Genomic DNA, 12,181 nt, shown 5'->3' with positions numbered 1-12,181 from the left:
TAACAACTTTTTTGAAATTCAAAATTGAATCAATCTAATTATATTTATACTCTTTGTTAATAAAACCTGCCAATCTTCAGTTATGTTATATAATATTCTACAATACTACACAAAATACGATGATTTACATTATGCTTTAACAAACTTACGAATACTTACAAGTCCGGTAGATAAAAGTAAAAAGACAAAGGAGCAGTCTTCTGATTTCATCTCGTCATGGATTCATTTTCTGGGATTAAGTAACTCTGCGATAGGTTGAAAAAAATAGAGAAATTTTGCTGAAATCAAATGCGAGACCATTTTTCCTTAATGAGGTTTTTTGAGTGTTTTAAATAATTATTGTTTCAATAAATTTTAAAACGCTCATCCTAACATCAATGTGCTTTTGTTGTTCTGTCATATGTCAAAATACGCGCCAAATTAAGTAAAACTTTGATTTGAAGTTGGCTTGTTTTAACATTATAATTTTAAATATCACACATATCATTAAATAATTATAATGGAAGGCTTCGATGATCCTGGAGTCTTTTTTTCTGATAATTTTGGCGTCGAGGAAAATGAATCACAAGATCAAATCAACCTGCAAGCCGTAAAGAAAAAGTTCAAAGAATTTATTCGACAATATCATACGGGGAATTTCAATTACAAATATAGGTTTGTAGATAACATTCGTAACTTAATAAGTACATTAGTAATTATAACATAATTTGTTTTTATTTCACTTCTTGTTTCAGAGATGCTCTCAAACGTAATTATAACCTAAACCAATACTGGGTTGAAATAAATATAGAAGATTTGTCTAGTTTTGATGATATTTTAGCAGAAAAATTATATAAGAAACCAACTGAACATTTGCCAGTTTTGGAAGAAGCAGCTAAAGAGGTAATTTTTTTTAAACACTGTTTAACTACTAAGAGACATTGAAAGGTTTCAAAACAAAAACGTTCAAATAGTATAGGACAAGGATGTTAAATAATATCCTTTAAATCAAACAAGTAAACGCTAAGAACACTTATCAACTTAACTTATGTCAATTATATACCGTCAAATCTGGATAAGACAGAAATATAAGTTAGAGTCCGAGCCCTGATGGATGATCTCCATAGGCAAGAAACTGGACTCTCACTTATTCAGATTCTAATAAACTTCAAAATCTGCAAGTCACCACATCCAAAATAATATATTTCAGTTAGCAGATGAGCTGACTGCCCCTCGACCTGAAGGTGAGGAGAAAGTTGAAGACATACAAGTCTTACTGTCATCTGATGCACATCCGTCTAATTTAAGAGAACTTAAGGTAGATTTCTACGTATATTTAATATTTTTAGGTGCATACCTTTAATGTTATAAAATGCACGACTTATAATTAACAACGACTAAAAAAAAGATTATATAATATTTGAAAATTAATTTATTATTTATTATATTTTTCAGTCTGATACAGTTTCACGTCTTGTAAAGATACCAGGTATTGTGATATCAACATCAGCTATAAAAGCAAAGGCGACAAAAATATCAATACAATGTCGTTCTTGTCGTAATATTATACCCAACTTGCCTGTCAAACCTGGTCTTGAGGGATATGTTATGCCTAGAAAATGTAATACGTAAGTTAAATGCTATTTAAATATATTATACAAAAATCCACATCATAGTTTAAATAAATTATTGTTATTATCATTTAAATTAAAGGATAATAAATTATTTTCAGGGAACAAGCTGGTCGACCTAAATGTCCTTTGGATCCATACTTCATTATACCAGATAAATGTAAATGCATAGACTATCAGGTAAGCAACAGTTTGTTACAAAGTCAGACTACCTAGATAAGCAAGAGTCCATGGAACCACAATAATTTTCTCGCTTATGAAGTTTGTCTGGACTGGATTAAACAATGACTCATTCAAAGTGGTTTGGCGATTGTCTGAGCTGTATTACACAATGACTCGTTTATAGAGTTTTGACTGTGTTTTTTAGGTGTTGAAGTTACAAGAGAGTCCGGAGAGCATACCGCAGGGTGAGATGCCGCGTCACCTGACGGTGTATTGCGAGCGTACACTGTGCGAGCGAGTGGCGCCCGGTGCGCGAGTCACAGTACTCGGCATATACTCCATTAAGAAGATAGCTAAAATTGGCGTAAGTGAATCGATCACTATAATCCCGTTGGTGCAACCTTACCTAAATGTGGCCACAGAAGGAGGCTTAAAAGTGCCACCATAATAGGATAAATAAGACCCATTGACTTAAAAGAAGAAATTTTCTTGATAGAGAAAATATTCTAAAAAAATTACTCTTTCTTCACATCTGCTTAAAGTACTAAATACTGATCGCAGATAAAGCCTGGACAAAAAAAAAAGTGATTCGATAATTAATTGTAGTATAATTAAATCATTAGTAAGAAAGTTTTGATAACTTAATTTTAAAGGAACTCGGGCTACAAGGTTGCTGTAGAAGAAAGCCCTTCTTTTAAAAGTCATTTGGGCATACAATAATTAAAAATTTTCATAAATTATTTTACATTTATGAATTATGAGTATTAAACTAAATTTAAGTGAAGAAAATTATTATTGTTTATGAACAGAAAGAGAACCGGGACAAAGGTTCAGTAGGGGTGAGGTCGTCGTACTTGCGTGCGGTTGGGCTGACCGCGGAGGAAGGCGTGACGGGTGGACTCCGTCCCTTCACCTCCGAGGAGGAGGAACAGTTCCGCCGTCTGGCCGCGTCCCCCGACATATACGAAAGGATTGCCAAGTCCATCGCGCCCAGTGTCTTCGGCGTTGTCGATATGAAAAAAGCTATCGCCTGTTTGTTATTTGGAGGTATGTATATTAAGAAACAAATTCGTAACCCACTTAACATTGATTATCGTACACCAAACTGATAATAGATAAAGGAATAATATTTAAAGGAAGGAAATTAATGTCCTTGAATATAAAACGCGTTTGCATTGTGGAAACTTTGCAGTAATAAATATTTGTAGGGTCTCGTAAAAGGCTACCGGATGGTCTGACCCGGCGAGGAGACATCAATATTCTGTTACTGGGTGACCCTGGAACAGCCAAGTCCCAGTTGCTGAAATTTGTGGAGAAAGCTGCCCCCGTGGGGGTGTACACCTCGGGTAAGGGCTCCAGTGCTGCAGGACTTACCGCATCAGTTATCAGGGATCCTGGAAGTGTAAGTATATTTATTTAATAGTCAGCCACTTTAAGATTATTTTTTAAATATTTTTCCCTTAAAGTATTTCTTGTAGTTTTTTTTTGTTTGTCTCAGTAATTAAAGTTGGAAATTGAATTAAATTAAATTTTATTTATTTAAGCCCAGTTATTAATGGAGCCAGATCTTATGAAAAGTTTAAATCCAACCGTAGCAAGAAATATTCAGATTATTCTAATTCATAGCATGAAGAAACACACAGATTAATCGTAACTAATGTTATTCGATGATGCAGCGTAACTTCGTGATGGAGGGCGGTGCGATGGTGCTGGCTGACGGCGGCGTTGTTTGCATTGATGAGTTCGACAAGATGCGTGAGGATGACCGCGTCGCCATACACGAGGCTATGGAGCAGCAGACCATATCCATCGCCAAGGTAAGCGCTTCTTCGATTCGCTGCGCAGAACAATTTTAGGTATAGAGGGGAAGGAAGTGAGCAGTGCTCAGATGATTTTGAGACTAACGTATTTAAAAAGAAGTATACAGTATAATAAACTGAGTCTAAATAGCTGGAAAAGCAGGTGATGGTTATCGTTAAATTCCACCACCGTGTCACTTGTATGAAACATTTTTTTTTATTTAATTCACGTTCTTTAACAGTGGAAGCCAACAGTTTATTACATTATTTACAAATTAATAATTTAACGTTTTTAACTAATTGTTAATGTTTTTTTCGTCTTCCATAGTATATGAAGATCATGGCAGTGGTACAATCTCATTACTTAAAATTATTTTGACTGCAAAAATAAAATAATTAAAATTAAGTTGTATTTTTTAATATTAAAAATGTGACGTGTAATAGCTAAGGAAAGTTTTATCTCGCAGGCAGGTATAACAACAACGCTGAACTCGCGGTGCTCCGTGCTGGCGGCGGCCAACTCAGTGTTCGGCCGCTGGGACGACACCAAGGCTGACGACAACATCGACTTCATGCCCACAATACTCTCGCGCTTTGACATGATATTTATTGTCAAAGATGAACACGACCAGAATAGAGATATTGTAAGTATATTTACCACACAGTGTTATTTTTATTATTTGTGTTGCGGATGGATCTATTCATTTTCTTTTTTGCTTAATTTTCGTCGCATATTTTAAATTATTGGAAAACAATCCTAAACAATGAAGGCACAGAGAAATATCAATCTTAAATATGTCTCTTAGTTTTAAGGAAAAGGTTCGACTTAACTTTTCTAGCTGATAGTATAACTCTTTTAAAATATGTTGGCGACTCAAAGTGATTTGCGCAGTGCCTTCCCCGCGCATCCAGCTACACCCCAACACACCTAACATTGTGTTCCGTGCAGCCACTCCCATGAAGTTAAGAGCACAAAAATTTAAATAAAAATAAATCATGTTTATTATTGCGTTGGTGTACAGACTCTAGCGAAGCACATAATGTCAGTGCACATGGGCAGGGACAGCGTAGAGCGGGAGCTGAGCTCTGGGGAGCTGCCGCTGGGCGTGCTGCGTCGCTACGGGGCGTACTGTCGCGCGCGATGCGGCCCGCGACTCTCCGCCGCCGCCGCGGAGCGCCTGCGCGCACGATACGTACTCATGCGCGCCGGCGCCTCGCAGCACGAGCGACATGCTGACAAACGACTCTCTATACCTATCACTGTCAGGTAACACATACACACAAACACACACACACACACACACTGTTCTTGTATACAATGTAACTACATAAACATATTATCTTTCGTAAAGTCACAGCGGCTCTGAACACTTACAAATCAATTGTGTATGTCACACGTTAATCCTCTAGTAGTAATTAGGACTTAACCGTAGATCTAAAATTCTTAAATTATCTAATAAAATTCCTTCTTGACTTAAGGCGGATCAACATTCAGTAGATCGTTAAAGAATTTACAGCCTAAAGTCAGCATGCGTAGATGTCGCAGAACTCTCTCTGTCGTCTCTATCAACACTTTTAAGTCACGGGTGTGAGTTATTTTCAGACAATTGGAGGCTATAGTGCGTATATCGGAGTCGCTGGCCAAGATGCAACTAGCGCCGTTCGCGACTGAGGTGCACGTGGCGGAGGCGCTGCGTCTCTTCCAAGTCTCCACACTCGACGCCGCCATGACCGGCAGCCTCGCGGGTACATACATACAATTCATTACATTTTAATTCTAAAAAAAATTACTAACTATGGGCATCGCCAACCGCTGATTAGACTAGGTCAAGACCTTGCTTGTTTTACATTTTTAAATTCTCTAGCGAGGGGAACTGACCCTACTAACCTCCCGGCGATGTCATATGGAACGTGTTAACTTCTGTAATTGAATAATTCACTTATTCCATGACTAGGTTTTGGGTAAGTTTCTACATATTTTGACAGGTCAATAGTATAATACTAAACAAACTTCTAATATTTCCTAACAATTTAATAGTTTCACTTGAACATGTGAACTACCAACTCAGTAATAAATTAATTTTTAATATTCAGGTGCCGAAGGTTTCACTACAGAGGAAGACCACGAGATGCTGTCACGTATAGAGAAACAGTTAAAACGTAGATTCGCCGTCGGTTCCCAAGTGTCGGAGCAGACCATCATACAGGACTTCATCAGACAGAAGTATCCAGAGCGAGCCATATTCAAAGTCATACATACGATGATAAGACGCGGCGAACTGCAGCACAGATTGCAAAGGAAAATGTTATACAGACTGTCATAAAATAAAAAAAATAAAAATTGTAACTAAATAAAACTTTTTTTAATTGCTTCTTTTTCTTCTTAATGTAATATTTCTTTTATTATATTAATCCAATAAGACCTCATTAAAACTATTATAATTACCCCAGATCTTTAGTTTTAATATCTTTGGTGTTGCCTTTGAAAAAATTATCAAAGTATAGGATTAGGAGGACAACATAAAATGTATGAAAAATATAAATAAAACACCAATATTTTTTGTAGCCTTTATTGGATTAAACACTAATAAACCGCAAGTATTGGTTACTACAGACTATTCTAATGTTCACATTTAAGTATTGAATACATTAATACGATAATAGCAATGCTCAGAGCACAGTAAAATTATATATCAGTTGAACTGACGTTACAATGTTGAAGCTACTCGGTGGTCATTATATTCAAGCGTAGAAATAATCACGAAGCGGATAAAGGTAGAAAAAAGTTATCGTCAATTATGTCTCAAAATTGACGTGAGTTTACATTGCCGAAACACTTGCACAACTATCTCTAGTTATAGAAGAGATACGACTACATATCATTATACATGTGTCTCAACAAGCAACCCAGGGTTATTCAAATATGAAGTATTTAATGTTTAAAGAGAAAATAAAATTTAAAAAATAATGTTTTTTTTTGTTTTTTTTTTAGTTTTTTTGCAATGAGCTAAAGTAATATATTAATTTCCTAAAAATAAGATTGTAATTTTGTTATACTAAATCTCCTGGCACAAGCTTAAACTTAATTGGAATGGTTAAAAAGAATGTCGGTAAATTATTTTCACACTTTCAATTCCATAAATGTATCCCATAATAGTAGGGGAGGCGAAGCGTCGATTTCGGGATTTACTCTAGCTTGCCAGTTAAACATAAGAAGGAATCTTACACCCAGTCAAGTACCATAATTCCACCACACTTATCTTCGTATAGGGCCGCACTTTTAGGGGAGACGATTATGATACTAAGTTAAAAAACCTAGTTTACTGACAAGCTGCCCTAAAAACGCGACTCCACATGGTTATATGTATGTACTTGATTTGGGGCAATGTTAAACTGTCACGTTCGAGTAAATTCCAAAATCCCCGCTTCGCCTCCACTACTAAGTAAGAATTTATAGAATGGGTATAATTGTGTTCAATCATATTGATTGATGGGAGTACTTGATTTGGAGCAATGTTAAACTGTTACGTTCGAGTATATTCCAAAATCCCCGCTTCGCCTCCACGTAAATGTATGTAAATAATTGTAGTACGACTTATCCATCTTGAGACACAATTGATGATAACACAAATGACTCAACTAGAATATTAGGATCAAGACCGCCGGGTATAAATGATAATGCCGCTTAGACCGCGCCGGGAACACTGAAAGGATATTCGGGATGTTTTTCGACGCCCTTCCAGAAGAGAAAATTAAATATACGCCCTCCCTCGCCCTTGTCTAAGTTTTTTAAGCTATTTATTTCTGCTGGCATTACCTCAAAATCATATATATCGGAGTTTTCCTGAAACAAAATCAGTTGATCTGAAACAAAATAATGAGTCGTGCAACTATTACATGAGTTTATGAAATGTTAAATATAATTAAATATTGTGTTAGTGTATAGTGTATAAGAATAAAAGTTTATTAAAAAAATTATGATCGACACATCAGTGATATTAAGAGTTTTTTTTTAAGATTTTAAAAGACTGCAGATTCCCAGTACAATAACAAAAATTTTAAGCCTTCGTCTATTCCGGATTTATTTTTAAAAATGCCTTATTGTAGATTCAAATGGAGACATGCGATTATTATGTTTTATCATGCATCGCACAAAAGGACTTGTAGTTATATAATAATATTTGAAGAAATCATTTCAAAATATTGGATTGCTCGGACGAGCGGACGATTGTAAAGTTTAGTTCTGTCAGCACATGAAGTGGGAGGGGCGATGAGAAGACGGTGAGTTACTATGAAATTAATTGAAAGCACCAGAGTACTGCGACAACTGTTGAAAGGAACACTACCGCGCATTCGCTATCAAATGGCCACTAAACGGCGAAATTAAACAAAGCATAGTACACACCTTCAATCTCTTCTCACTAGTACTCTTTGGAATGACTACGACCTTTTGATTGACTAAGAAATTTAACAGTACTTGTGCCGGTGTTTTGCCATGTCTCGTGGCTATCTCCTTTACTTCTGGGTGGCCTAAAAGATCCGGAAAAGCGTCTGGGCTGAAAATTTTATGTGTCGACTTAAACATAGATAATGAAATAGTAAAGGATACTATGTGTGTTATGTGTGAGTACGTACTTGTAGTTGTATTTGTTGACGAAGTGGTCCTTGGCTCCGGGGCTGCCGAGCGGAGCGTACGCAGTCACCACGATGTCGTTGTCGGCGCAGAACTTGCGCAACTCCAGCTGCTGGAAGTAGGCATGCAGCTCCACCTGGAGCACCTGCGGCTTCAGCGTCGCGTACTTCATAATCTTGGTGATCTGCGCCTGGTTGAAGTTCGACAGGCCCAGGTTGCGGATGAGACCCTCCTTCTGGCATTGCTCCATCACCTGTTAATCATTTTGTAATTTCATTTTGATAATATTTTTAATTCAAAATTTAAGTGGTTATCGCAAAGCTAGCATTCATAATTCTTCTTTGTAAAATACCAATGGCAGACGATAAATAAATAAAAAGATATTTCGAGTTTTAACAAAGAATACTTTACGCAAGCGAAAAAAAATTCTGTAAAACTCACCCGCCAAGTACTAATATGATCGGTGTCCAAGTCGAGATCGTACTCCCCATTTTCCTCGACCATCGGTGTCATGGTCTCAAAGTTGCAATGGAAACCGAACGGGACATGTATTAAATACAAGTCCACATAATTCATTTGCAAACGGCTCAATTGTAGGTCAAGAAATTTGCGCACATCGGACGCCCTGTTGCCTACATGAGGCAACTGAAAATATTTTCAATAAATAAAAAAATTGCAAAATCCAATATCGAAATCGGAATCGAAAAAATCGCATAGTATTCGCATTTTGATGAACAGTGCTGAGTTTCATACTTAAGCATTTAGATATAAAATTTGTGACGTCCATTTTCTCCTATCGATATTTTATAGCAAACATTTTGAAGCGAAAATCGTTCTGACCCAGCATCTTTTTCATAAAAGACGACGTTTTGTTTTTTTATTAATTTAAAAAATATCGATCTATTCAAAAAGCCTTTAACTCTATATTCCGTGGAAAACGCATTTCTCGTATTAATATTGCGTATCGTGTAATCATTTTATGGACAACGTATTAATTTAATTCTGATATTGGTTTATAAAACTTGTAAATCAATATAATTCTCGCAACACATGGGTCTAATGATACCATCGCGGCTAGATAATGGCGGATTCTGCTAACACAGCGGACAATTATATGAATAAAACGCAATATCGCAATAACAGGGCGGAACGAAATTTTTACCAATATTACCATTACATAAAAATTATACTAGAGAGACTGACCTTCGTAGTGATAAATAAATCTTTTCTTGTACCCTTCCCATCAGTAATCCATTGTTTTATCGCATTACCGATGGCTTCTTCATTGTTGTAATTGAAAGCAGTATCGATGTGTCTGTAGCCCAAATCTAAGGCTTTATAGACAGTCGATTCTATCACATCAGGCGGGGCCTGAAAGTATTTTTGTACTATTAAATTTTCTAATTCATGAAGAGTTTAAACTTACAAGATGTGTGGTAGTACAAACCTGCCATGTGCCTAAACCCAATGTAGGCATGAGATCCCCAGTCTGGGACAGCGTCGCATATCGCATGGTGTTTTTTTTTTCCGTAATCCTGGATTAGCTGGACTACAAACTTCAACCACTCTCACACTCTTCAATAAACGTCTTTGTTCAGGAACAATCTGACAGATCTATTTTGGCAAATAGCCAAAAAAGAAAGTATTTTTTCTAATGAGTGCTTACTAATTATTTAAAAGCAATCGTACCGTACGTGCTGTGATCGATATTACACCAAATGTCTACAGGACAGGATGTGAGAATAATGCACCGCAATTGTGGGATATCTAGTATTGATTTTTATGATGTAACAACCTAGTATTTTGAACTTCCCGCTACTAATTCGTCCAGAAATGAGAGTTTCTCCACTTCTTTCATATCTTATAGTTTGTCTTGAATAAATAATCTACTATAAAAATATTATACTGAGTAAAGAAAGTTTTTGATGGTTTAAAATAATTATTTTTTTATCTTAATTTATCCAAAAATTTATAAACGCGTAATCTTTTGGAATGTCAATGTTCACCATGAATTGTTTTCAATGTTTGCAACAACGTTATACTTTGAAGTGATTGGTGGAATTTGGTTCTATTTAAGATCATGACCAATAAAACTTCAGAAATAAAGCAACCAAAATTGAAAACGTCTGAAGGAAACACAAAAAATTAACTGTGTTTTGTATGCGTTTTTTCGATTATTTCCCGCCGCCTGAAAATAAAATTCTGAATTATAAATGAAAAATAGTTAGTTTATCATAAATACATATCGATTATTTACAGTTTTTAATAAATAACAATATGGGAGTGAGTATTGTTTCAAGTCTAAAATGTATCTTGGAATTCATATATGGAAATTAAGATTGTTTTGTTATTTCTACGATTCACGATTTCATATTGTGAATTATTGTCACGTAGATAAATACAATTTAAACGTATGATTTATAAAAAAAACGTTAACCTTATATGTTGTTCAGAAAAAATCAAGCGCATCGACCATCAAAAGTAAAGAGAAGAGACAGGCAAGGAAATTGGAACAACGTCGAATAGCAGATGGAATGAGTAACGTAACTTCAGCAAACAAACTGACTGATCTAGCGGCTTTATGTAGGGAACTATTGGTATACCGTAATAAAGACATGGAAGTGGATATGTACATACAAAGAGTTACTGAACTTGACAAGAATGTGCTGGAATGGGCCATAAACTTAACAGAGAGAAATATGAGAAAACTGTAAGTTATTTAAAGAAGATAGTCTTTTAAACTATGTGGTGTTATGGTGCAGTTACAAATTACCATAATTTCATAAACAACTACAAAATTATTGGCCCGTGTATATTTTATGAATTGTCCATATTAGAAAATCCGGTTTTGTTTCTTATTAACTTCCAAGAGACTAATTTATAAAACTGGTTAGTTTCCTAAATGGCCAAGTAGTCATAGCAAAACAGAAGTGGTCCCATAAGAACTCATAGGATGATCCCATAGGGGTTGCAGAGCATAATAATTATAAAATTCTTAAAGAATACAAATGTGATATTAATTATTATGAAATATTTCCTTATAGACACATATAATATGGTTTAAAATTGGCCTTAAATGTATGGTATCTATTATTTTCAGATATGAAACATGTGCTTGGGGCTGGAATCCCGAGCGCAAAGTTGAGGAAATGACCGATGATTCTGCATGGTACCTGATTGCAAAACAAAACGACAAGCTTCTAGCTTTCTCACACTTCAGATTTGATATGGATTTTGGTGAACCTGTCTTATATTGGTAAGTATAGATTTATTTATTACCAGACCATTAGCATCAATAAACCTTTTCAATATTATAATCAAACCTTTATAATGGTTAAGAGTAATTTCATTAGGTGATAATTACTTCATAGCTAATGCAATAAAACTGATGTATCACACAATATTGTTATGATGTTTACCATTTAAAGTTCACCTTGACATACTGAGCACAAAGAATAATGTATTATTGCCTTGCACATTATTTGTTCCAAAGCTGATTGGAAAGTCTCCGGATCTTATCACAATTACAAAAACAAATCAAGTAAATATCTTACACATTTATTATTTACATTTAAATATATAACAATGAAGCTACTAACAAACTGACTTATTCTTAATTACCTTTAAACTTATATAACCAGATGAAGCAATGTAACAAACTTCTATTCCTTCTGAAAAGTCTGTTTTCAAAGACAAGCTTTTCTTTAGGCCACCACCGAATACATCTTGTGCAAAGGTATCGAAACATTAAGTGGAGGATGAACACTGTCAGTAGTGTGGTAGCTATGCTAATTGCTATTATATCTAATAATAAATATTGTATAAGTGACAAGTCATGGGCGGGTGAGCGCATGTGAGTGGCACCCTGGTGCCTCAACACATATTCAATCCAGTAAACAGCAGTTTCCAGTGGTGGGAGTGGCCTGTCCAGGAACTTGGCTCGTAATTTCATAGCATTTAGCTTATATCTGAAAAAA

The 12,181-nt window shown here is 35.5% G+C and overlaps 4 protein-coding genes across 5 annotated transcripts in view; 2 read left to right on the top strand and 2 right to left on the bottom strand.

The window, feature by feature from the left end:
• The first annotated feature begins 411 nt into the window (after positions 1-411).
• Positions 412-5,925, top strand: Mcm5 (Minichromosome maintenance 5). Its single transcript, XM_013315693.1, has 13 exons — positions 412-654; positions 735-882; positions 1,190-1,297; positions 1,435-1,607; positions 1,712-1,790; positions 1,978-2,136; positions 2,582-2,819; positions 2,981-3,174; positions 3,449-3,589; positions 4,039-4,215; positions 4,594-4,838; positions 5,175-5,317; positions 5,666-5,925. Exons 1-13 carry the CDS (start codon positions 500-502, stop codon positions 5,893-5,895), a joined length of 2,190 nt encoding a protein of 729 aa, XP_013171147.1. The 5' UTR covers positions 412-499; the 3' UTR covers positions 5,896-5,925.
• A 1,015-nt stretch (positions 5,926-6,940) lies between these two features.
• LOC106120365 (alcohol dehydrogenase [NADP(+)]) lies at positions 6,941-9,994 on the bottom strand. Of its 2 annotated transcripts, none has more exons than XM_013315689.1 (6): positions 9,652-9,993; positions 9,408-9,575; positions 8,646-8,849; positions 8,207-8,457; positions 7,977-8,127; positions 6,941-7,415 (listed from the first exon to the last, which is right to left on the bottom strand). In XM_013315689.1, exons 1-6 carry the CDS (start codon positions 9,715-9,717, stop codon positions 7,257-7,259), a joined length of 999 nt encoding a protein of 332 aa, XP_013171143.1. In that variant the 5' UTR covers positions 9,718-9,993; the 3' UTR covers positions 6,941-7,256. The 2 variants fall into 2 exon arrangements, with proteins under 2 accessions (XP_013171143.1, XP_013171144.1); XM_013315690.1 differs by having other exon boundaries at positions 7,343-7,435; positions 9,652-9,994.
• Positions 9,995-10,301: 307 nt separating this feature from the next.
• The window catches only part of Naa40 (N-alpha-acetyltransferase 40), a 12,434-nt gene continuing 10,554 nt past the window's right edge, over positions 10,302-12,181 (top strand). The window contains exons 1-3 of the mRNA XM_013315556.1: positions 10,302-10,487; positions 10,658-10,914; positions 11,305-11,460. Of these exons, the coding sequence (XP_013171010.1) occupies positions 10,482-10,487; positions 10,658-10,914; positions 11,305-11,460 (419 nt within the window). The 5' untranslated portion in view covers positions 10,302-10,481. The remainder of the gene's footprint in view (positions 10,488-10,657; positions 10,915-11,304; positions 11,461-12,181) is intronic.
• The window catches only part of UGT47A1 (UDP-glycosyltransferase UGT47A1), a 7,832-nt gene continuing 7,397 nt past the window's right edge, over positions 11,747-12,181 (bottom strand). The window contains exon 6 of the mRNA XM_013315555.1: positions 11,747-12,172. Within this exon, the coding sequence (XP_013171009.1) occupies positions 11,818-12,172 (355 nt within the window). The 3' untranslated portion in view covers positions 11,747-11,817. The remainder of the gene's footprint in view (positions 12,173-12,181) is intronic.

The sequence above is a fragment of the Papilio xuthus genome, unplaced genomic scaffold, assembly GCF_000836235.2.
Source record: "Papilio xuthus unplaced genomic scaffold, Pxut_1.1 DF826961.1, whole genome shotgun sequence".
NCBI lineage: Eukaryota > Metazoa > Arthropoda > Insecta > Lepidoptera > Papilionidae > Papilio > Papilio xuthus.
This window is presented reverse-complemented; position numbering and strand designations above follow the sequence as displayed.

Coding starts and splice junctions, on each gene's coding strand:
- Mcm5 (XM_013315693.1), top strand. CDS start 500: ATGGAAGGCTTCGATGATCCTGGAGTCTTTTTTTCTGATAATTTTGGC. Junction 883..1,189: donor TGGAAGAAGCAGCTAAAGAG/GTAATTTTTTTT, acceptor AATATATTTCAG/TTAGCAGATGAGCTGACTGC. Junction 2,137..2,581: donor AGAAGATAGCTAAAATTGGC/GTAAGTGAATCG, acceptor GTTTATGAACAG/AAAGAGAACCGGGACAAAGG.
- LOC106120365 (XM_013315689.1), bottom strand. CDS start 9,717: ATGCGATATGCGACGCTGTCCCAGACTGGGGATCTCATGCCTACATTG. Junction 8,458..8,645: donor ATCATATTAGTACTTGGCGG/GTGAGTTTTACA, acceptor AATGATTAACAG/GTGATGGAGCAATGCCAGAA. Junction 8,128..8,206: donor GTCAACAAATACAACTACAA/GTACGTACTCAC, acceptor TAAAATTTTCAG/CCCAGACGCTTTTCCGGATC.